Source organism: Physeter macrocephalus, chromosome 7 (assembly GCF_002837175.3).
Source record: "Physeter macrocephalus isolate SW-GA chromosome 7, ASM283717v5, whole genome shotgun sequence".
NCBI classification, from domain to species: Eukaryota; Metazoa; Chordata; class Mammalia; order Artiodactyla; family Physeteridae; genus Physeter; species Physeter macrocephalus.
In genome coordinates, this window is record NC_041220.1 from 68,593,935 (window position 1) to 68,619,284 (window position 25,350).

The 25,350-nt window shown below is 41.5% G+C and overlaps 1 protein-coding gene across 18 annotated transcripts in view; it reads left to right on the forward strand.

Annotated features, from left to right (window-relative positions):
• FRAS1 (Fraser extracellular matrix complex subunit 1) overlaps positions 1-25,350 on the forward strand; it is a 474,502-nt gene that overhangs the window by 215,365 nt on the left and 233,787 nt on the right. For 17 of the 18 annotated variants that reach the window (XR_003680571.1, XR_003680570.2, XR_003680569.2 and 14 more), the window contains exons 7-14: positions 5,077-5,160; positions 6,851-6,952; positions 7,250-7,441; positions 12,129-12,218; positions 14,251-14,286; positions 15,721-15,868; positions 17,574-17,717; positions 19,230-19,364. Coding sequence is in view for 15 of the 18 variants with exons in the window: in XM_024115434.2 (XP_023971202.1) it covers positions 5,077-5,160; positions 6,851-6,952; positions 7,250-7,441; positions 12,129-12,218; positions 14,251-14,286; positions 15,721-15,868; positions 17,574-17,717; positions 19,230-19,364 (931 nt within the window). In the remaining 3 variants the exon portion in view is untranslated. Of the gene's footprint in view, positions 1-5,076; positions 5,161-6,850; positions 6,953-7,249; positions 7,442-12,128; positions 12,219-13,044; positions 13,111-14,250; positions 14,287-15,720; positions 15,869-17,573; positions 17,718-19,229; positions 19,365-25,350 lie in introns of those variants that run through there. The other variant, XM_028491964.1, reaches the window with a different exon arrangement.

A 25,350-nucleotide genomic window follows, 5' to 3' on the forward strand; every position in this document is an offset into this window, starting at 1 on the left:
GCCCCAGCTTCCCCCTCCCACCCCATGTCCTCAAGTCCATTCTCTATGTCTACCTCTTTATTCCTGCCCTGCAACTAGGTTCATCAGTACCAATTTTTTTCTTTTAGATTCTGTGTATATGCGTTAGCATACGGTATTTGTTTTTCTCTTTCTGACTTACTTCACTCTGTATGACAGACTCTAGGTCCATCCATCTCACTACAGATAACTCAATTTCATTTCTTTTTATGGCTGAGTAATATTCCATTGTATACATGTGCCACATCTTCTTCATCCATTCATCTGTTGATGGGCATTTAGGTTGCTTCCTTGTCTTGGCTACTGTAAATAGTGCTGCAATGAACATTGTGGTGCATGTTTCTTTTTGAATTATGGTTTTCTCAGGTATATTACCCAGTAGTGGGATTGCTGGGTCATATGGTAGTTCTATTTTTAGTTTGTTAAGGAGCCTCCCTACTGTTTTCCATAGTGGTTGTATCAATTTACATTCCCACCAACAGTGCAAAAGGGTTCCATTTTCACCACACCCTTTCCAGCATTTATTGTTTCTAGCTTTTTTGATAATGGCCGTTCTGGCCGGCGTGAGGTGATACCTCATTGTAGTTTTGATTTGCATTTCTCTAATAATTAGTGGTGTTGAGCATCTTTTCATGTGCCTCTTGGCCATCTGTATGTCTTCCTTGGTGAAATGTCTATTTAGGCCTTCTGCCCATTTTTTAACTGGATTGTTTGTTCTTTTGATATTGAGCTCCATGAGCTATTTGTATATTTTGGAGATTAATCCTTTGTCTGTTGTTTCATTTGCAAATATTTTCTCCCATCAATTTTTTGATACTACAATTTTCCCATTCCCAATATTGATTAATCTAAGTGAATTGAACTTCATCTTCAGATTTTTTTTTTAAAAAGATAAAAATTGGTATGTCTTCTGAGCCACTAAGTGTTTGAGAATATTTTCTATTTGCCTACACTCATGAAAGATAATTTGTAGCGGTCTAAAATTTAAGGAGATTATAATCTTTTCACATGTCAACCCTATAAACTCTGTTCCATTGAATTCTGGAATTTAGTGCCATGGAGGAGTCTGAGGTTTTTCTGTTTTCTATTCTGATATATTCAGCTAGTTTACTCTGTTGAATTCTTGCAGGATGTTTCTTCATCTTTATAATTAAAACATTTTCCCAGGATATTTCCAAGTGAGGTGTCTTTTCACATAGTTTGCCTAGAATACTGTGAAGCCCTTTCAGTCTATATTCCAGGTGTGAAATGTTTTCTTTGGTTACAGCTTGGATTAGTCATGTCTGTTCCAATTATTCTCATTTCTTCAGAAACACCTATGATTCTTAGATTGCTCCCCTGCCTTCCCCCTCATTATTGGTCACTTTCTCTCTCAGCATTTTCACTTTTGTGTCTTTCCTCTGCGTTATGGAGAGAGCTTCTTGAGTTTGTGTTTACTGCCTCCAGTATTGATTTTAATTTGATGATTTTCCTTTAATTTTCTTTTAATTCTTCCTTATTTCTCCTATCACTGGTTCATCTTTTTTTTAACCCCAATGCTTTTTCTTTATCGCTTCTTCCTTCTATTTAATAAAAACTGCATTTTCTTCTATCTTATTGAAGTTGCAAAATGGCTTTTAAATCTTTTATTTTAGATCCTGCAGTACTTAGTTTTCAGAAATCTGTTCTTTCTGTGCATCTTCAGAATGTTATTACTTTCTCTTGCTCTTTAGGGTTTTTCCCCCAAGTTCTTTTCTTTCTGTTTACTCAGCCTTGATCAAGAGAAATCTGTGCATACCCAGTGCTTGAAAGCTGCAAGGGTAAGCAGCCTGCCCTTGGCTAATTCCCTTTCTTGGATCCATAGCCAAGTGCTAACAAAGGTGCGTGTTTCCTCGACCAAGGGTCTGGCAGGTTTTCATTTAGTGTAGCTCTATTGTACTGAGATCAGATCTTTTTCTCTCTCCACTGCCCAACCCTCTTACATTTTGAATTCATGAAATGTAAAACTGTAATCCCCGATTTGCAAGGGTTCTCGCCATGTTTCTCGGTGACTGTGTGCTTTACATTTGGGTGTCTTCTTCCCCACTTTTCATCACTTCCTCCACCTCCCCCAACACACATACTTCCCACTCTTTTTGTTTTGTTTTCCTTTTTTTTTTTTTTTTTTTTTTTTTTTTACATTATGGGCTCTGATTAGGTAGAAAGACATCGAGGGAGTTGAAAGGCTAGGATGGCACTCTAATGACTTCAAACTGCAGTGGCCGCACACTGAGGGAACAAACCCATGTTGTGTTTGATATTGGAAGGCAGAGAGTTGGGAAGAAATGATGGTTCTTATTTCCGTTTGGGTTTATAAAGCAAAGAAAGGCCACAGAAAGTCTTATGGTCAGTGGGACTTCCTCGGCAATGGTAGGAGGTTGGCTGTTCTACTTTTTGGTGGTAGAATTTTCATCTCATTTTTATATCTTCAGAGGTGTTATAGGAGAAGATATTTTGTCAAGAGCTGTGAGCCATAACTTACTATAAATTTTGTCATAAGTATTTTTATTTAAGGAATATGGAAAACCATAATTAAATACAGTTGACCCTTGAGCAACATGGTTCGAAATATGTGGGTCCACTTATATATGGATTTTTTTCAATAGTAAATAGTACAGTACTACACGATCCATGGTTGGTTGAATCCACGGATGCGGAACCACTGATGTGGAGGAACCGTGGATACCTAGCACTGACTATAAATTATATTTGGATTTTCAACTGTGTGGAGGTCAGCTCCCCTAACCTCTGCATTGTTCAAGGGTCAACTGTATATCCTTAATGGTGGTCCTACCCAAAATTGTAATGACATTAATCATATATTATTTTGGTATTGAACTCCTGTGATTACTGAGGGTACCATATTAGACATGCGGTTGGCAAACTTTTTCTGTAAAGAGCCAGATAGTGAACATTTTCAGCTTTGTGTGCCATATAGTTGGAACAACTACTCAACTCTGCCATTATAGCACAAAAACATCCATAGATAATACGTACATTAATGGATGTGGCTGCGTTCCAATAAAAGTTTATGGAAATTGGTGGTGGGCTAGATTTGGTCATCAGTCCCTAGCATACTAGCCCCTGAGTAGTCTATAGGTTTGGAAGGGCAAATCTATGAAGACCAAAATAATAGGATTCAAGTGTATGATAGCAACAAAAATGTACAGCTAAAACACCTTTCCCGTTTCTCTAACCCACTTTGCTGCTCACCTTCTTCTTACTTGCCTCTCCAGTCCTGCTTATAAAACACCAACCCAGATGGGATCTCAATTCTCAGTCAAGAAGTTCTCTCACGTAATGGGATATTTTCTCTTTAAATGCTTTTCCTCCCTGCCCTTTTTGGTCTCTATTTGTGAAGAAAGGTTTTGTTTCTGTCAATGAAATATATAATTAAGTATTGCCAGTAAGAATTGGAAACTTGATTTTCCTGTACCAGCCTCTACACAGGTAATTATCTGCCACCCATACCTCCCAGTTGACTCTGCCCCTGTCCTTGGGTTTACTCCATGCTGGTTAAGATAGATTCATACTACCTCTATATTTCTGTTCAAGATTTGTGATCATGACATTTGTCCCCTGTTTACTTAACGTTGTAAAAGTTCATTGTTTACTTCCATAAACTTACTGAATAGTGAGTATGACATCAGATATACCTTTACTTTTACTTCCTCACTGAAATTTCATTAAACTCAAGAGTTCTGAGGTCAAGAAATGCTCAATGATTTCAACGCTGTCCAATTTTCACATACTCTATTAAACATCAATGGTCATAATATTTTTACAGAATTGTAAAGATATAAGGTAACCTAAAGCAGAAAAAACAGTTGTCATGTGAATTCCAGTGATTCAGTGTTTGAAATAAGTTCCTATTAGATAGTAATGCATTAATCTAGCTGATCATATATAATTGGGTTAAAAAAGCCACTAAAGCATGACTGGAACTTTCCATGAAAAATTAAGGTTACTTGACACCCACCCTGCACACATGCCCCAAAGTACACCAGCCTTCTTTTCTTGCCGAGGGAATTCCACAGCAACCATGATAATAAAATCACATTCTCTGCTTTTTGTAAGAGAAAGTGCAGCTAACTGTTCGGGAGGTATCTTCTGTATAAGATCTACCACTTCTTAGTCACTGAAACTTGGTTTATTCTAATCCTCCTTTTCTTGATTTTAATTTGCCTACCTTCCTTCCATTCAAAAGGCTGTGGTGATGTCAAAGTGAGAAGCTGATTCTTTGGCATTAACGAGGAGATCGTTGCTGTGAAAATTCTTTGGGCAGTGGTGACAAAGGGTCTAATATTCTGAGGGTGCAGGTGGTAGAGCTGAAACTGTAGGAATAAGGTGGTAGGGGGTTCTTGGGGCATTTAGTGTTTGTCACCCACATTTCTCTGCACTGGCTTATTCCTAGATATCTAGGGGCATGACTGATTTTTTTTTCATGTTAAGGACCTCCTAATGCATATATATAAACGTGTGGATTCCCACGAAGTTGCAAAAGAATAGTGAGGTAGTTTATCAAGGGAGGGATACATTCACTTTGAGATTAGCAGTGACTCAGCAGGAGGGTAAATGTTCTTAAGTGTTGAATGGTTGGTGCTCTGAAGTCCCTCTGTGAAACATGTACTATTACCAGGTCAGCTCTGTGACCTCAGACAAGTCACACAACCTCTCTGATCTTTACTTTTCTTGTTGGTGAAGGTGGGATAAGAGCATCTACTTTACAGGGTCCCGTAAAACACTTAAAACAGTACCTGGCAAACACGAAGCACTATTATTATTGTTACTAGTTGTGCTTTTGTTTGTTCTTAGAAGTGGATGGGACTTGAGGAATGTGCAAACTTCTTAAGAGTCACACTGCCCTGAAAAGTGCTAACTCTTATCAAAGCACCAGGTGACTACTAAATATTAAACGAGAGGAAATTGCTGTTTCTAGAGGCTTGAGGCACATGATTGAGTTGGCTGTGAGTGAAATTTTCCTACTGTTGTGGATTTTATTAATGCCGCCTTTTGATGGACTGTTTTTGGGGTGTTAAGGGCGAAACTGTAGTCCGAGTCCCTGGAAAATGTTGCCCTCAGTGCTCTTCGCGATCCTGCTCTGCAGCTGGCCGAGTTTACGAGGTAAGCTTTGATGTGCCCCATGTAGGTGTTTTGACATCCATTCTTACACATCTGTCCTCTGCCCTTCTAACCACCATACCTCCCCCACCCACGTCTGACTCTTTGCCAGGATTAGTAATTCAGTTCATAAACGGCTTTTTTCTTCTCTTCATGGGAAACCTTTGTGAAAAAATTAAATCGGAGGGGATTAGAAATATAAAAGAATGTGCTGGCAGGCAGCACCTGGTTCATGGACCTTGTTGAACTTACTGTTCACACATCTTGAAGGGAAAAAAGAGTATCATTGGTTACTGTCAGTTTACACTTATGTTGGAGGCTCTGGGAATGTCTGCCTGCTTTGGTTGGATTTTATGCACTGATATCCAGAGACAGTGTCCCCCTGCCTTACAGTGGGGTCGGGAGCATAGGAGTGGAAGGTGAGAGAGGGAAAAGGACAAGAAGCTGGGGGTGGTGGAGCCTGAAAACTTGAAAGTACTATTGGGGCAGTCTAGCTAACTACCCAACACAGAGTAGGTAGTAAATAAAAGTAGGTGCAACAAATTGAATGAATGAATGAATGAATGTTCTGACTTGGGAGTGCCTAGCTGAGCCAAAAGAAGGTTACATTATTCGAAAGCAAAGAATATATAAAAAATTAACCCATCTGCTTCCCTTGTTTGCCAGTCATTCTAAGGAAAACCAAATAGAAATTGGGATTTTTGACTCTCAGTAGAGAATCTGGAACTGAGTATTAGGGGATGGATGACACAAATTCTAGATGGGTCCCTTGAAGTGTAAATGAAAATTACTAATGGGGAAAGGATTTTTGTATATACTAGATCTGTGCTGTCCAATACAGTAGCCACATATGTGCTAGATTAATTTCTTCTGGAAGAGAGAGCCTCTGTACCTGTTATGGTGTCCTTGGCTGCAAGCAACAGAAATGCTCCTCTACAAGTAACTAAAATGAAACATTTATTATCTCATATAACAAGAATCCCAGAGGTGGGACAGTTGCAGGTTGATCAATCCAGGTCTCAATGATGTTGTCAAGGATTTTCACTCTTTTGATCTCTCCACCCTGCCATCCTCAGCATGTTGGCATTTGCTTTCTGTCTTGTCACCTCATGTCCCAGTTTGGCTTCCAAAGCTTCAGGCAGCTCGTCCTCAACCAATCATGACTAAAGCCTGGTGGAAGAAAGGGGTGGGCTTTTCTTCTTTTATGGGGGAGAAGAGTCTTTTCCTCAACCTCTACTGCTCTAGGACACTTCCCCTGAGGTCCCCTCGGTTGGGACTGGGACAAAGTCTGTGCACTGGCTGCAAGGGAAGCTGGGAACATGAGTGTGTAGCAGTGAGAACTGGGTCTCCCAGCAAAGAAGAGCTAAAGAATGACCATCGAGTAGCCAGCAAACAGGGTCTTCCTATTAATCTTGATGTTCCAGGCCCTCTGTGTGCCTGGCAGAGAGCAGGCCCTCAGGGCATCTGTGGAATGAATATAGTTGGATGAAAACGAATCCAAAGTTCTCTTTGGACATTTATTGACTTTTTTTCTTAGAGCCTCTTGCTGCCTAAATGATATGATTTCTCAGGAGTACATTCGATATGGCTCAATTAAAAACTATCATTAAAAAATCGTGTCATGTGTCTTGTGTTTCTACTTGATATATGTGACATTTGATTTTCCACTTTTTTGTTTCTTTTCTTCACTCAGCATGGTGAGCAGTGGAGTGAAAATGCCTGCACCACGTGTATATGTGACCGGGGTGAGGTCAGGTGCCACAAACAGGCCTGCCCTCCGTTAAGATGCAAAAAGGTATTTGAGTGTGTAGCTTGATTTTTGAACCTTTATTCGGGGTCATTTAGGAAATGCATTTCTTAGTCCAGTGTGTCCTTTGAGGGAATCAAAAGTTTTTACGATGCTCGGAAGCAGGAAGGACCTGCTTCCCGGGAAGGAGGGGGAGGGGGAGGGGAACGTGCCTCAGCTGGGTTAGGTGGGGGAAGAAAACAGCGCACAGAGTTGGTGTTTTATGTCCTTCTGCCGCATCAGGTCGGATGTTTTCGCGCCCTCCTGATCACTGCCCTTTCCCCGCCGTTCTCTCTGTTTCCTCAGGGTCAGAGAAGGGCTCAGCGTCATGGGCAATGCTGCGAGGACTGTGTGTCTCCTGCTGGAAGCTGCTCGCATGGGGGGCTTGTGCGGTACCAGGATGAAATATGGAAGGGCTCGGCCTGTGAGTTCTGCACGTGTGACCGTGGCCAAGTGACCTGCCGGACTGGGGAGTGTGCCAAAGTGGAGTGTGCCCGGGTAAGAAACGAAGGCATCTCCGTTTGGACTGTAATGCTGTCTCCAGCGGGATGGGTGGTCCCTCACCTGTCCCTTCCCTCTCGGTAGCGGAGGGGACGACGAGGTTGAACGCTCAATTTCAATAAGGCTTTTAGCATGAGGATTCTGTGGTGTAAAGTAAATGCCACTCTTTGTTTAGACCGATTTGGAGCAGCCTCCTGGAGCTTTTAGCTCTCAGTGCATCTGGTCAGATCGGAAGCCCTGAGCCAGAGAATTGGACTGGAAGGGATGACATGGGACATTAGCCTATCAGTCAGCGCAGCTGGGCCTCATTGCTGGTGGCCGCCCAGCTCGCTCTGGTTGTGAAACGGAGTCCGCAGGTGCTCCGGTGGCCCGGCTTCTGTTGCAGGCCCCGCTGGCAGCGTTTAGCAGAAAGGAGAGCCAACACCTAGAGGCTGCTCCTGTGACTCGGGAAAGAAAATGAAATGTGTTTTTGTCTTTGTTTTTGTTTTAAAGAGACAGGGAGGGAGACCTCATAAATAATTAACTCTGTTGACCTCTGTTGACTTCTGCTGTCTGCAGAATTTCTAGAATCTTCCAACAAAGTAGCCTCTGTTTGGACTATAGATGTATACTGTGGGGAGATGGCTTTTTTTCCCCTTTGCACCCGATTCTGATCCGCTGCACAACAAACTGCTTTTAAAGCTGTCTCCTTCTCCCTCGCCACTCCTATCTGCCCCAGCAGTTTCCCGCGGGGTTGTGAACTTGAGTCAATGAGGGAAACTTGGAAGATCTGAAGTGCTGGGTGTCTGTGAAGGCATTTTTCTTTCTACTTCTCCCCCACGTCTCAGCTCCTCTTAACACGGTTCCCGAAGAGGAACAGCCATTCAAACAGGGCTGTCAGCGACAGAGTTTTTTTTCATGTTGCCTTCTACTTCTGTGTCTTGGTAGAGCTGAGACACATTTAGGTAATGAGGGTCTTGCTTTTTGCAGATTTATTTCCCTCCACATGCCTTTTCATGGCTTTTCTTTCTTTATGTCAGGGGAATCCGAATGGTTGGATGAAGATGAGAAAAACCCTAGTCAGGGCCCTTTTCTGTCTCCCTTGCTCTCGGGCTGAGGCTGAGCTTCCTGGCCTCGGCACCCTGCCCAGAGGATGCTGGGTTATTTCCAAGGTTTTAATTTGTCTAATATCCCAGGGTTTATGGAAAATCTGGGAGAGGGATCCTGGTAGGGTGGGTCCTTTAGCCACCTATTTTCAGTCAGGTCTAAACAAAGAATCTCAGGCACAGAAAATAATTTGGCCTGCTATCCCCAATGTAATACATTTCCAAGTACCTGCCAATCTTCCATGGCTCCTGCCTTTGGTAGCATAAGCCAGTTCCTGTCCTCTGTTCTTAGGAAAATGGGGAGCAGCTTCGTAAGGAAGTGGCAAGGGCCTCAGGATTCCCCGGGTCACCCCATTGCACTGTCCCGTCCCAACTCATCCTCCTATACCCATCTTCTCTTTTATGAATTGAGGACTTCTAATGCCTTTAGTCGATTTCTCCAGATCTTGAATCAACTAGCACGTACCCATGTTTTGTTTTAAGGCACTGGGTTCTAAACTGGATACACTACCAGAGGTGAAATTTTAACCAAAATTGAATCCTACACAAATATCACTTAGCCTTCCTTCTGTGCCATACTTCTGTAAATAGCTCTAGCTAATGACCTTATGAAAGCCTGGGATACTAACTTCCTAACTTCTGCTTAGCCTGGAGATAAAACGATGAATAAGGCACATTTTAATCTCAAGAGTTCCCAGGCTTTGGTGGAAGTCAGATACCTAACCAGAAACTATAATCTGCAGTGGCATCAATGATTATGAATTAATATGAATTAAATGCATTAGGAGCACCTGGAGAAAATGACTAAATCTGCCAAGGGGAGCAGTGAAAGTACGCTACTAGTATTTTTATTTAATTCTGCCCTACTTTCTGCCTTTCCTTAAATATATCAAGATCATTTGATTTCTAGTCTTGCATGCCAAAGGTGGAATAAGTCTGAGTGTGTCTACATCCGCAAAGGTGCAGAAGAGTAAAACCTCTAGAGAAAGAGGCAGAATTGTGCATCTGCACCATTGTCATAATTATTTGCACTGTTATCAACAGCAGTGTGTTCCATATTGCACTGAAATCAGCAAACAGTTTTTCTTTGTTAAACAAAGGAGAAAATGGCATGACCCTTGTCTTTGATATATAAAACCAAATTCCTGGACTTGGAAACATAAATAAATCAACAGTAGAATAGTGCAGTATGATTTCCATGTGTTTCTATATTTAGTATTATCTTTGAGCATGAATTCAGATGAAGAAGTCAATTTACATTTTTTTTTTTTTAAAGAAAGGACCTCGCATTCATGTATGAGGGATAAAGTGATGGGGGGAATCAAAGCTTGTGGCAAAGTGCACGGAAGAGTGTAGGCATGCCATAAATGTGAGGTGCCTTTCCTTTCTCCAGCAGGGGGAAATTCCCTCAAAAGAGTGTTTTCTTTTCCAATGGGCAGCTTAGTGGAATAACACAGTCTCTCGTCTGATGGATGAACGTTGGTGTCATTCAGTGGAGAGGAGTTAGCAAATTCCATCTGGCCTAAGCAGCAGAATCCTCTTAGAAAGAAAAAAGTTAGCTTTGTTTCACAAAGCAATTTTTCTCAAAGCCAAAGTCAGATGCTAATTAGAGCAAGCTCCCCACCGCAGTGAACTGATGCAGACTGGGGCATCCAGATGTCTATAAATAGCAAATCTATTTAGCAATTCCTACCTCACCAAAACTGCATCTTTGTTCCCCAGGAGCAGGGCTTGCTGTTATTTACAGCAGCATTTGAAGACTCAGAAAAGCTACCTTCTTTGCCTTATCCGGGTGATGCAGGCTCCATTTTCAGTTTTGTCTGTAGGTATCGTAGCGGGTACTCAAGAATCTCTCACGCATTTCGTCTTTAACAGAAGTACACATACTCTGTCTTGTTTCAAAACATTGTTTTAAGTGACTTAGATTACATGTTTATAAACCCCTTTATATGCTTTGAAAGCAAATTTCACTGTGTTTGTGGGTTAGGCCTTCACTACCAGCTGGTTTGTCACATTCCTGCAAAACAATTTATATGTAAATACATCTGCTCCTTATAGCACACTCCGCTCTCCATTGGCCTCTGATTGGCATGAAATTTTGAGGGACAGCGATCTATCTAACTCCCTCCTTTTTGAAATAACTTTTCAGATACTATAAAAAGTTACAGTCATTCATATATTTTTTGTGTTTCTTTTAAAAGTGATCTTTTCCTTCATTAAAATAATACTTATTCATTTTAGAAAATTGAAGACTCAAGAGAAATAGAAAAGAGACTTTAAAATCCATTCATAATGCTACAATTCAAAGACAACTAATGCTTTTATTTTATATTTTTCTTTAGTGCACAGCGTTTTTAAACATAAAATATTGTGATTATTCTGTTTATGCAATTTTACATTATTCCATTTTTACCTATGATGGTTTTTGCACTTCAAATGTAATATAAATCACAAATTAAATAATGTCTTCATGTAAAGAAACATCACCATCTTTTAGAAAGTAGATATGTCTTTAGAAAGTGGAAAGTGCTTTAAAGAATACTCTTTAGCCTATAGATATTAGATGTTAATACATGTATATGAAAAATTGTAAATAGAGGTTGTATTTTTAATAGCAGATTCCCCAGGAGGTAGGACTACAGTGAAATTATGTTTTCTAAGTTATAGAATTCAGAATTATTTAATTCTTTATAGCAAGCATTTATTATTTTGTGATAAAAATAAAAAATTTGAAATGATTGATGTTGGAAAGTTAAAATGATAACTTTGAAAGTTTAATATCTACCTTCTTAGTGTGGCATGTCTTTCCTTCCCCTTATAATTTTTTAAATAGTGATTATGTGAACTGGATAACCGTTTTAGAATATTGAATAGAAATTAGTTTTCTGCTGTTTAATTTATGCCTGAGACTTCATCTGTGCATATAAGGATGTGTCTGATTTTGTATTCAGGGGAAAGTGTTGGTTTGATTTGAGCACTGTTAATGAAACCAACTCACAAGTTCAAGCCTTGTATATTTAAGGTAGCCTGATCAACAGATGAATGGATAAAGAAGATGTGGCACATATATACAATGGAATATTACTCAGCCATAAAAAGAAACAAAATTGAGTTATTTGTAGTGAGGTGGATGGACCTGGAGTCTGTCATACAGAGTGAAGTAAGTCAGAAAGAGAAAAACAAATACCGTATGCTAACACATATATATGTAATCTAAGAAAAAATAAATAAATAAATTAATTAATAATAATTTAAAAAAAGGTAGCCTGATCCTTTTCTGAAACTCGTAACTTTCCAAGACTATAACATTACTCTTGGCCATTCTTCTTCTTCATGTGAATTCCTGGTCATGGGTAGGAAATCATGCACAAATATCACCAGAACTGGAAAGCAAAAGCACTTGGAGGAAGGGGTGAGCTGTATTGACTAGGCTTTTCATAGGAAGATAGCACAGGGGAGATGGAATAAGTCGTGGGCCAAAGGAGAGGGGTGGGTTAAGGTTTTTCATTCCAGTCAGGGAATTCAGTCGCATCGCAATTCAGCGCTGCTACCTGGAGATGTTAATTTGATATGTGCCTGTGCAACCCTCACTTCTACAGGGTGAAGAATTAATTCACTTAGATGGAAAATGCTGTCCTGAATGCGTTTCAAGGAATGGTTATTGTGTATATGAAGAAAATGCAGAATTTGTGAGTACTGGGCTAATAACCAAAGACTAACAAAAATTAATCATTGAAAACTAATTTAATGAGGGGGCATTTCCTTCTCATTTCTTTTACCCATTCATTTGTTTAACGGACGTGATTGCACACCTACTATGTGCCAGGTATTGGAGATACAGAAGCCGACAGAGCATGCAGAGTCCCTGCTCTCAGGGAGTTTCTGTTCTAGCGTGGGGACACACACAACAAACACACGTGTCAGGCGGTGATGGGTGCTGCCTGGAAAACAAGGCAGCTGGGAAGTAACTGAGGCGGGGAGGTGCTCTTTTACATCAGATGATGGGGGAAGTCTTCTCATGAGGAGAAATTTGAGCAAAACCTGAAGGAAGTGAGGGAGCGAGCCAGGGATATCTTGGGGGAGAAACATACCAGGAAGAGGGGTCAGCAAATAAAAACACCAGTGAAGCAGAAGTGTGCTTGGCATGTCCAAGAAAGTGAGTTTGGCTGGAGGCAAGGAATGAGGGGGAAAGGAGTTGAGATGAGGTCCAACAGGTAGCCTGGACCCTGGTTTTACCCTGATGCAGATGGGAGCTTCTGGGCAGTTTTTGTTGTTGTTGTTGTTTTTGCGGTACGCGGGCCTCTCACTGCTGTGGCCTCTCCCATTGCGGAGCACAGGCTCCGGACGCGCAGGCTCAGCGGCCATGGCTCACGGGCCCAGCCGCTCCGCGGCATGTGGGATCTTCCCGGACCGGGGCACGAACCCGTGTCCCCTGCATCGGCAGGCGGACTCTCAATCACTGCGCCACCAGGGAAGCCCCCATGGCAGTTTTGATCAGAGCAGTGCTGTGATGAGGCTTATTTGCAAAAGGATTACTTTTGCTGCCACGTGGGCCAGTGACAGAGGGGGGCAAGAGTGGAAGTAGGTGGTCCATTTAGAAGGTTTCTGCAATAGTCCAACTCTAAAACTCTATTAGCTAAAGCTTTATTTCTCCCTAAATCTGTACTTTTTTTCACTATATACCCCAAGGGAAAAATATTTATCTTAATCTCTTCAAATTTGCTCTATTTATATAGCCCTTATTTTCCACATGGGGTTCTTGGAATGTTGATAAATTCAACGTGTTCTTAAAAGTATGCCAGTTGATCATAAGTACAATTGCATCACTGACCAATCAAAAAGGGATTATAAGAATTAGGATTAGGTACTTTGATTTGTGAAGTGGTTCCTACACCCTTTTTCCTCCCGACTTGGGTAAACTGCATCTGTCAACCTGCCAGTTTTTTGTATAAGCTGGGCATGTCGTATGGCATAGGGTTAACATTCAGGCTCTAAGTTCAAATCCCGACTTTGCCACATACTGACTGTGACCTTGGGCAAGTTACTTAATCCTCAGTTATAGAGATAAAAATAGTACTTACCTCATTGGTCTATTGAGATGATATGTGTAAACTTAGAACAATATCTGGCATATAAGAAAGCTTAAAAATGTGATCATTATTATGGTTATTATCATGCTGTTTGCATTGTTTGTTTCATATTGATAGTTCATCATTTAGTCATCCTTGTTTCCTAAGAATTGAGGAGATTAAATTCTGTAAATATGGAATTCAAGTTTTCTCTCTCAATCACAGTATTAATTTCCCTGTCCATTTCTGGAGCTAAATTAAGCTCAATGGAATTAAACAAAAGCAAGTTGTTTTAAATAAGCACAAATCCCCATGACGCCCCAGTACCATATAAGTTTCAAGAATTTGCTCTTATAAGCTTAGATCTCTTGACTGCAAAGTCCTTCTTATTGAGGGGAATTGAAGACAAATACCCCAGCACAAAGTGAGAATAAGAATTCAAAAACATCCCCTAGGAATGTTGTCTTCACCTCATATTAGTATGCTTTTCTTGTTTTTGATATAGATTTTATTTCTACTTATAACCAGTGAATGAAGGTGCTTGTTACTTGGGGAAGAATGGATATTTCCTAATGAAAAAATGAAAAGATCAGCCTAATGGTGTTTTTAGTGGTATAATAATAAATATGTTTCTGTTTCTCTCTGTTCCTAGATGTCCTCAAATGCGAGTAAAGTTAAACATATTCCAGTAAGTATAGATTTTTAGCTTGTACATAGACATGTATAAAATCATTTTAAGCAATTATCTGCATAAGCTGTTCTGGGGAAACTTAGTGCCTTAGTATTTTTAGCAGGCACATTTGATGACAATGTGGTCTGGGAATAAGAATTGTAATGATAACCAAGACTTGGATTTATTGAACTTATCCTCCTTTCTTTAGCTTATTTTTTTGCCCCACAAATGATAATTAACACTTCTCCAGCTAGAAGCTCCTACACAGGTCCTTTCTCTTTCTTGTGATGATTTTCTCCTCATTATTTCTGGCTTGGAAAACTCAGTGTACCCATCAGCACAATTTCATGTACTACAAAGCATTGAAGAGAGAGCTTTTTGGGTCTGGGATGTGTTTGTTCCCCAGGCACTACTGAGTGTTCATTCTCTCTAAGTTGTTTGCAGTACAGCGTTGTGTGATTTCTTTTTAAGGGAAAGTGCAAGTGTGTTTGTTCACATGAGCAAGCTTACAGTTTTTGAGGTCATAGAATAAGGGGGCCAGGAACCCAGTCTGCCTTGAAATGGAAGAAAAGCAATTCTACCTTCTCAAGATAATATTCCTCATTTTTCTAACACTGTCATTCACTGTTGCTAAATATACTGTCACGTTAATTGTTTGGAATGCTTAACATCAGCTGGTTTAATAAGCATTTTATCAGAGCTTTATTTTCAAGTATGCTCTTTTATTCTGTTTTGTTTTACCTCTTTCATCTCCCTAAACATTCTTGTAGGAACATTTTCTCCTTTCTATCTCCAGGGTGAATAGGACAGCAAGCAAAAAGGAATTGCTCTTTATAATTCACTTTGGACTCTCTGTCAAAGTACTAATGTTTATTACCATTGTTTGCTTGGCTGAAAAGAATATTCAGTGTGAGAAAGCCTACGGCACATCCACAGCCCACTAAAAGTGGGGATGCAAGAGCTGTCATTTTAAAAATACAATGACCCTACTGTTACTCTTACTGTAATAACAATAAGGAAATTCAGGGTTTTAAACAGATTTCTACTGTTATTATAAAGACTGTATTTAATGTACCTGCTAATCACTAGGTACATCGTAATCCCCTTTTGTGTGTGTGTGTTTTTTTTTTTTTTTTTGCTGAGATAGGTTTGAGAAACAAGTGTTATATGCTTCTTGCTTATTCTGGAAGTTCCAGAATGCTTTCGCACTTTATCTTCCTGCCTGGGTTCTACATTAAAATAAACCAATTATAAACAAAGAAGGAGAGATACTATCCTTTTAAATTTAGAACTCTTCTACCACTGTCCTATTTCAGAGTTAGCTTTGAGTTAGGTTTGACAAGGAGCCTTCACCTTGTCTCTTATGGAAATTATACATTCTCCACCAGCAAACTGTCTTCTGAATCTCTGCACTCTGGTAACAACGTCATTCTTTACCGTTTCCTGCAGGAGGGGAAGAAGTGGGAGGATGGCCCTTGCAAGCTGTGTGAGTGCCGGGGGGCTCAGGTAACTTGCTACGAGCCCTCTTGTCCTCCGTGTCCGGTAGCCACACTAGCTCAGGTGGTGAAGGGACAGTGCTGTCCAGATTGCACATCAGGTGGGTCCATGTCCAGTTTATTTCTGCTGAGATGTTTTTACTGCCAAAAAATTCAGAGAGATCTCCTCTCCTCCCACCCCTTGCTTCATTTTCTTTAGTCACCCACTGGGTTTGTTTGTTTGTTTATTCTTAATTTTTCTAACAAATGATGCTTTATCCATGTATTTGCCAAAGTCTACTGATTATGAGTATGTGACCTTGCACAAGTCATTGGTCCTCTCTGAATCTTAATTTTCTTGTTGATAAAACAGCCTTATCTACCTTGCAAAATTATTGTGAACATCAAATAACATAATATTTGACAACTTGTAAAAGCAAATATATGCATTAGGACTATTCCATTGTTGAAGACAGAAGAAAAATTGCTGAAAGTTTGTTATGGACGTTCATTTCTTTAAGGTGAACTGTTAAACAGATGGCATTTGGAGTTCTCAGATGGGTTTTTGAAGTTAAAGACTCATTAATTTCATCCAAAAGAAAATTTTATCTACGTGTTCTGCAACTCTGCCTTCAAATCACCTGGGGTTGAATTAGTTCCAGTTAATAATTGTTGGCAAGCACTAAAGTTGCTCTGGCTGAGCAGTAATTTGCCTATAAGCTCAGTCTCTCTTGGAGAAGTGGCATTTCCTTCTATTCATATTTCATAATTAATTGTTTTCATCCGTGGGTTGCAATTTTTCATATAGGCAGTTGCACTTGTTATACGCAATGTATTCTGGCTAATCAGTGTTCCTGTGAAGAGTTTACCATGGGAAAAGAATAGCAACTTTAGGGTTTATTACGTTACCTTCACTAAAGTGGCCCTCTGGGCTTTCCAAAACAAATATTTAGCATATTATAATGTCCCATACCTTGAAAATTAGGTCCTTGACAGCTTTGAAAACTGAAAACGTCCTTTGCTGACAATTACCACCAAGTTCAGTGATGATCTCAATTACTGGGAATGAGATTTGAAATCTTGGAGAAAAAGAAGAACACTGACTGTATTTTTTTAAGAAAATAATAAGTATTTCTTTGGGCTTCCCTGGTGGCGCAGTGGTTGCGCGTCCGCCTGCCGATGCAGGGGAACCGGGTTCGCGCCCCGGTCTGGGAGGATCCCACATGCCGCGGAGCGGCTGGGCCCGTGAGCCATGGCCGCTGCGCCTGCGCGTCCGGAGCCTGTGCTCCGCAACGGGAGAGGCCGCAACAGAGGGAGGCCCGCATACCACAAAAAAAAAAAAAAAGGGACCCCCGCACACCAAAAAAAAAAAAAAAAGAAAGAAAATAATAACTATTTTTAAGCAGTGTAGGTTTTATGTCCTAACCTTTTATGCACATCAAAGGTGACGAAGAACATTTAAGAAACTATAAATTATTGAATCTGCTTAAATCATCTATTCAATATTATGGCGCTAGTCATTCCTATTTCTAGAGATATTCTAGGAGGTAGAAGCACTCAGTAGGGCTAGTTTGGTAATGTTTTTAGCGTCTTCACTTTAAGGAGACAGGAGACAGGAGACAGTGATGGTATTTCAGACAAGGAGCAATTCCTTGAAATCTTGCATTGAAATCAGTTTTGCTGTTTGGGGTCCTTTTTCATAGGGACCAGAGTTTTCTGTTCTCCGTGTTCTATACAGGTCCATATACCCCATAGATCCTTTGTTAGAAGGATGTAAGAGAAATCACATGGTCTTTACTGAGTTCTCCTCTTTGTCCTTGATTGTAGTTCATTGCCACCCAGACTGCTTGACCTGCTCTCAGTCGCCAGACCACTGTGACCTCTGTCAGGACCCCACAAAGATGCTGCAGAATGGACGGTGTGTGCACAGCTGTGGTCTGGGATTTTACCAAGCCGGTGCTCTCTGTTTAGGTACGGCTCCAGGCAGACAGCCCAGAGGGGGACTGAGGCTCACTGGTGTCCAGGATGGGGTCATGGCGCAGGAAACGAACAATTTCCAAAAACCATTAGAAGGGAGTAATGTCATCCATAGGCTACTTGACCTCTCTACTTGCAAGTCTCTTTCTTCTAACATTTGATGGGTGTTTCCAGGCTTACCGGGGAGGTAGATGATGGGGCAGTCAGATGCTTACAAGGTAGTCATGGCTGGATTTTTCAGTTTTGAAAACTTTCAAGGATGGTCATTGGGATGCTTGGTGTCAGTTATTAAAACCTTCATATAGGGTCTTCCCTGGTGGTCCAGTGGTTAAGACTTCACCTTCCAATGCAGGGGGTGCGGGTTCGATCCCTGGTCAGGGAGCTAGGATCCCACATGCCTCTCAGCCAAAAAACCAAATCATAAAACAGAAGCAATATTGTAACAAATTCAATAAAGACATTAAAAATGGTCCACATCAAAAAAAATCTTTAAAAAAAACCCCTCCTATAATCCAAGATAGAACTTTAGAGTTGACATGAACCTTCGAGATCACTTATGAGAACTTTCTCATTTTGCAAATGGGAAATCTGTGGGCCAGAGAATTAGCTAGCTTGCTTAATATCACACAGATAGTTGGTAACAGAGCTTATCTCTTGTGGGTTACCAGAGGATCCAGAATGGGTTCATGTGCAATCAGAATTCTTATAGTACATCTGGGAGGGAGCTCATACCTGGGAGAATTTGGCTTGGTTGAAGCCAAATCATAGTTACTTTTTCTCCTATCTCTTGACTCGTGGGGTTAATTATCCATTTAAGAGTGTGTAGGTTCATATCCTGGCTGTGAGTATAACCTCTCTGTGCCTCAGTATTCTTACCTGTAAAGTGGGATAATACTGGTACCTTCCTCAGGAGGGTCTTGAGAGGATTACATGTGTCAATACATGTAAAGTGCCTAGAATAGTGTCTAGGATGTAGTCAGGCCTCAATAAAAATCAACCACTTTTATTATTTTTGTACTTATTCACTTCTCCCTGCTCTTTCTCCTGATTCATAATCTTCAGCCTTTGGGGAAGTTATTTATATCTCTGCCATAAGGGATATTCTTGTAAAATGGTTGAGTGAGAAAGATACTGGGGGCAATTGGATAAGAAGAAAAGAGCATAGACCCCTAAGCCTAACTGCCTGGCTTCCAATGCCAGCTTCATGTGACCTTGACCTCGAGCAGGTTACTTAACCTCTATGAGTATTAACATTGGGATTAATACTCTCTACCTCGTAGAGTTGTTGTGAAGATTAAATGTATTCATATATGTAAAGCACTTTGCACAGTGCTTGGCATGAAATATGTGCTACATAAATGAAGGCTCTAGAGTTACTTTCCTGCCTGTTTTGTTCTCTGTGTCTCCAGAGCCTCAGAATTGGACTGTGTAGGAATTGGCACTGGGTGGTGCCCTTGAACTAATCAGAGATTCCCTTTCTCTTTCTCCCAACCTTGTCCGAGTCAGCCTGCCAGCCTCAGTGTTCCACGTGCACCAGTGGGCTAGAGTGCTCGTCCTGCCAGCCTCCCCTGCTGATGCAGCATGGCCAGTGCGTGTCCACCTGTGGGAACGGCTTCTACCAAGACCGCCACTCCTGTGCAGGTAATCACTGGCTGGGCCACTGAGAAAGCCATCCCCTGTCCCCAGGCCATCTGGGGCCACCCAGAGCTGTAAGCAACTGTAGGCTCCTTTCTTGCATGTTCTTGGATAGATTTTTAGAAAAATCATTTGGAGGGAAAATGGTGAAAGGGAGCAAGTGCATTTATTCATCAGGTGTGCAGGCCGAATGAGCTCCAAGGTCAGGTGAAGGTCCTCTGTGGAGGAGGCTGCTGGCCGTCTCCACTCCAGGTCGTGGTCATGGGCAGAGTCCCCGGGACTGCGGAAACCATCTTGAGAGGAAACGCTGGTACTGTGCATGCCATGCGGATGTGAGGAGAGCGGGGCCTGGGGCCAGTCGCATTATAGATCTCTTTGAGATCTGTAAGAATTCTTCTGTATCTCTGTATCCCCAACCTCAAGGGCTGCACAAAGAGTTCAGATCTGTGCAGCGTTTGTTGAACAACTGTTTGAGGAACGAAGGAATGTCCTACCCCTTGGTGATCCTGAAGGACCAGTGTTTCAACAGAAGTCTCAGCCATAAAAGAGAAAAGAACCCGTAATGTTTATTGTAATCATGTTCTGTTTACCTGTTATTTTAGAAAAGGCTCAAAGTGGGTGCATACAAACACTTTTATAAGTGTCTAATGGTTTGGCAATTTAGGTAAACTGCTGAAATTTCAATGTGATGAAATTATTGAATGTATTCTTTACTCCTTTCTTCTATACCATCAAAGAGACCTCCTGCCAGCACTCTTGCGACAGATTTGCTTTTGAAAGGGAATTAATTCCCTGTGGATTTTATTCCTCCCTCTGTACCACTTCCACCCCTACCACATGTCCCACCTACATGTTTACTTTTTTCTTTTCTTTTTTGGCCACTTTTCTTTCTCCCAAGCCCAGTGTTTTAACTGGTGATGTTAATGCTGTTTCAGGGCACTTTGAAATGGGTAATGTTTCATTTGATTACTGGTTTACGTAGCTGACTGCTTCCACATTCCATCCACACACCCATACACAAATGCCTTAGTAGAAAGTTGCTGGGAAAATTTGTTCATGCTTCCTCCAGGGAATTAAACCAATTTGCTTTAGTTCAGCCTGGTTGCATTTTTATACATAAAATGAGAAGAAAAAAAGAGAGCAAGGGGAGGGAGAGAAGAGGAGAAAGAGAATGATCTTAAAAATTAAAGGTAAACTTGTGATCAATTTCCATATACTGTTTCGACGCTGAGATTACACAAATAATCTTTCCTTATAAACAAGCTTTCTTGTTGTCGGAATTATTTGAAATATTTGTGCTTGCACCATTTTTTGGTGACTTTTCACCGTTGACCTTAGAATTCGGTCAGTCAACCAGCGCTCTTCCAGAAAGTGCTAAACTTTTCAAAATGAGCCTGCCATTTTATGGTAACAACAGGTTTTTTTGCACTGATTCCTCCTGGCAGGGTCATTTATGTTCCGGCGGGCATCAGTTGGCAATTTATTGACCCATCAAAACCAAAAGAAAGTGAACACTGTGCTGAGGAAACTCTTTACCAGAAATTACCTGATTAATATTCATGCTCGCAATGTTGAATATAAGGCAGAGTGAGAAATTCGGGGCAGAGCCAATTGGCACGTAGACACGATGACTCTTCAATGAAAGAGTAGGAGCAGGTAAACCAGAGAGTGGTGAAAGAAGGCCCTGAGTCCTGCCAGAGAACTGCATCCTTAGGGGCCTGTATCACTGCCACGCTTCCCTTGAGTTTTGTGGTATATACACACATATATACATATGCTTACAAACGTGTACACATGTGTGCATATATTAATATTATTGTTATACTCTTGTGCTTGATTAAACTGAATAGCATTGTAAATATAGATCACATTTTGTGTCCCATACCAGTCACTGCTTCATTTCCTCTGCCTTCCCCAACTTGAGAGTTTGACGCTTTGATCACTTTACCTGAAGAATCGGCACCACCCAGTTTTTATACCAGTCTAAATTGGAGACCGGCAATGTGTAAGTTGCCTCTTCCCTACAGCAGGGAGGGCCAAGGAATAGTCACCCTCTTAATGCCTAGAACTCACTTTTAAGCCTGGCTCTCAGGCTTCTGCCTTAATCCCTAGGCTTCTTTTGCCACCACCTGGATCTGGTCCAACATTCCTTCTTGACCCCATGGACACTAGGTCCTAGGACTGGGGTTCTCCTTTGGTTCCAGCCACCTGTCCTGTTGTGACCCTTTTCTAGGAATTAACAGCCCATCTCTTAACCTCAACTTGATGGTCAAGCTTGACCCATGTATGGATGTTCTTTGTCCCACACCTCAACACCACGTGACCTTGCACCCTTCCCCCGTGGCTCTTAGGTACCACTTGTCCTGGACTTACTGTATTCTCTCTACCAGAGTGGTGGTTTCATTACCTCTTCTTAGAAACCTTGGTATTAAATCTAAATCTAGATCCAGACTGAGCTCGCCCATCCTGAGAACATTCTTCCTTTCCTGTCTTGCCCCTCTTTTCAATCAACCTCTGTTTCACTCTGGTGGGACTACTGAACAGTACACACAAATCATAGATATAAAAGCCCATAAGAAGAAAAGTTAAAACAACCAAACTAACACACACCATGCAAGATTAGTTTAAAATGAGTAGCTCAAGACTGTAGACCTTGAGTTGAGAAAGAGCAGAATTTAGCCAATTTTTATATGTGTATCAGTGTTTGCTTTGTCTACTTAAAACTTCCAGTATTCGCAAAAGTTTGAGGATGGAGCTGTGTGTACCCATGGCAGGTGCTGCCTTCATACTGCAGACCCAGAGATGGGCGGGAGGGTGATACAGTGCTCGAGACCGTAGGCTTGGGAGCCAAACAACCTGGATGCCAGTCTTGGCTCTGTCACTTCAAACAGCCTAATCTTTAACTTTGTGCTTCATTTGCCTACGGCTGAAGCAGGGACAGTGATATCTGCCATAGAGCATTGTTGTGCAGATTGAATGAGTGAATTCACACATGTCGTTTAGGATGGCGCCTGGCACATGTAAGCCCTCCACGTATGTTAGGAGACTTGGATTTTTGCTTCCCATCGTCCTTTCCTGTTCCCTGTCGCCCACTCCTCCATTCATTCTCTATTGACCATTGCTCGAGGTCCTGCGAATATGAAGCCAAGCGTCCATGTTTGCCTGTACTGAGCTGGTAATCAAGGCAGGGTTAGCTGCTGCTTACAGAGATGTGAAAAAATAAAAATACAAACACAAAAACCTCTGCAGCTTATTCTATATCTGAGTGCTGTGTGGTCTTAGATTTTGAAACTTAAAGAATCAAGCAACTGAACATTTTTTAGGTTTGTGTGAGTTGAATCTCAGCTCTACCACTTACTGCTGTATGGCTTTGGGCAAGTCATTTAACCACTTTGAGCCTCAGTTTCCTCCACTGTAAAATGGGGATAATATTATCTACTTTAAGCCATTAATATGAAGGTTAGAAAAGATGTTTGAAAATGTAAATATATTATGACTGACACATAGTATGTGGACAATAAAAGGCAGCTATTGTCATTATCAAATCTGTACCTTTATTTTTCAGTTTATGCAAATGAAAATCAAATAGCTTGCATTAGTAAACAAAGGGTTTTGTGCCATTTGTGTCTGATTTTAAACAACTTTTATATATTATGGAGAAGTAAATATAATACAGAGAACGGTTTACTGTTTTCATCACAAGTTGAGATTTTATTTTCTTTAAATGCTTCGAATAAATGATGAGAATCTGGAATGATTTGTTTCTTAGCCAACATTAAGGTATATTTAGAAGGAAAACTTATGATAAGAAAACCTGTAAAATTTACATACAGGATGCTGACCTGACTGAGATTTAAAAGCTGTAGTTTGAACAGAAGAATTTCTAAAGTTAACTATTTGTTGGAATTTTGTTTGACTGGAGCAGCCCAACCATTTGTGGACGTGAAGCGCTGACCCCTTGCAGCCAGGCCCAAAGCAGTACTTGCTGGGTCTCAGCATTATATTCTGCTTGTGGCTGAGCCCAGCCTGGCCGTGCCCAGGAAGAACCTCTTGGCAAAGGCATTTATGAAACTGATGTTCTGAAATCCTCAAGAAAATAGGAGCCCTCCTTGTTCTGTTGGGATAGCCACTGTCAAGCTGGTTTCTTCCATGGCACCTCCAACATCCCCCAGAACTGGAGGGTCAGTCCCAATTTCATTGCCAGATCACATATTCAGTCTGGGGGCCCAGCACATCCTACCAGTCTGTCTTCGCTCATTTGGTTCTGCTCTTCAAATCATATGCATATTCAAACCTCTGGTATTCTATAGCAATTATGGTGTCTCACTTAATTGCTGAGTGTCTTGTAAAGGGGATTTATTGCTTCAAGTGATATTCCCATCTCCTTCCTTCTGTTCACGCGACTAATATTTGTTGAGGCCCTTCCATGTCCCAGGCACTGGGATACTGCAGTGAACTGACAGAAAACTGCCCTGTGGTTCAGGAACTTACGTTCTCAATGGCAGCAGAGTGTCAGTAAATAAGTAAATAAATAAGATCATTTCAAATAGTTTCCATTATATGAATTCATTACTTTCAGTGCTATAAAGGCTGTTTAAAAGGTCTATTATAGGAAGTGACTGATTACTGAGGCACGGACGGGTCTTCTCCTTCTGAATTCCCCACAGTGCTGAGCACATATAAGGCCCTCTGGAACAACTTTTGATTGAAAAAAGTGTGATTTAAACCACTGCACAGAGGAGAAAGCATAGGATTGTACAGGCATGCCTAGACTCTGGCTTCTTGGTAACCCGACTTCCATTTAACTTCTATTATTTACTCACTGTCAGCAATTCCTGGCTACCTGTGGCCTCAGGAAAATTACAGAATCTTATTTTTCCCACCCTTCTTTTTCTTGTCTTTACTTACCTCCTCTCTAAGATAACTGGGTGCCTTATGAGTGCTGAAACAGTGATTCTTCTTAAAAAAAAACCTGTCACCGTAACTTGGGAAGTATCCACGGGGTGTTTTGTTTTTTTGGGGTTTTTTTGCGGTATGCGGGCCTCTCACTGTTGTGGCCTCTCCCGTTGCGGAGCACAGTCTCCGGACGCGCAGGCTCAGTGCCCGTGGCTCACGGGCCCAGCCTCTCCGCGGCATGTGGGATCTTCCCGGACTGGGGCACGAACCCATGTCCCCTGCATCGGCAGGCGGACTCTCAACCACTGCGCTACCAGGGAAGCCCCCACGGGGTGTTTTAAGCCATTCAGAAGGGAGGACAACAGGAGTGCCCTCCTAGAATGTTCGTTTCCTGAGTAAACTAGGCCCAGTGAAGCAGGTGACAATCGTATTCCAAATCCCCTCCCTCTCTGGACATTCTCGAAAAGAAGAAATGGAGAGAGGAAGGAAAAAGCAGCTGGCGGTGGTTTGCCTGGGGCCTCTGCTCTAGCAGGCGACTGGCTGTGTTTGGCATTTGCTCTGCTCATTGGACCCTTGCCGTGTATGCCAAAGGCAGATGACGGAACAGGAGTATCACATACCAGCCGAGAAAGCCCGCCACAAGTGCAAGGGAGTTTATCTTCCAGACAGATCCCATTCTTTCTGACAAATCTGAACCCCCAAATATTTCAGCTATGGATTACAAAGTAGTGACAAGTCTTCTGGCTTTCTGCCCAGTTCTTAGCGTTCTCAGTTATTTTAGCTAGACTGTGTGGTGTACATTTGTACATTCTTTCTCTCTTTTCCTCATTCCCCACCCAGCACCCTCCCTGCTCTGCCCTCCCCTCCCTTTTTTATGCTGCCCACAGAGCACCCAGCACCTCCATGCTAATCACTGCCCAGATCTGAGCAGGCTGCGCCAGTGCGGCCAGGAAGTCTGGGAACTCGCCCATCACAAGCCTGGTTTGGGCTGGTGGTCCCTCCTTTGGGTCTTTAGTTTCTGTAGACATGTAGATTCAAGGTATCACTGGAAAAATCGATAGCCATTTAATTAACACGAGCTGAGGAAAACCCCAGG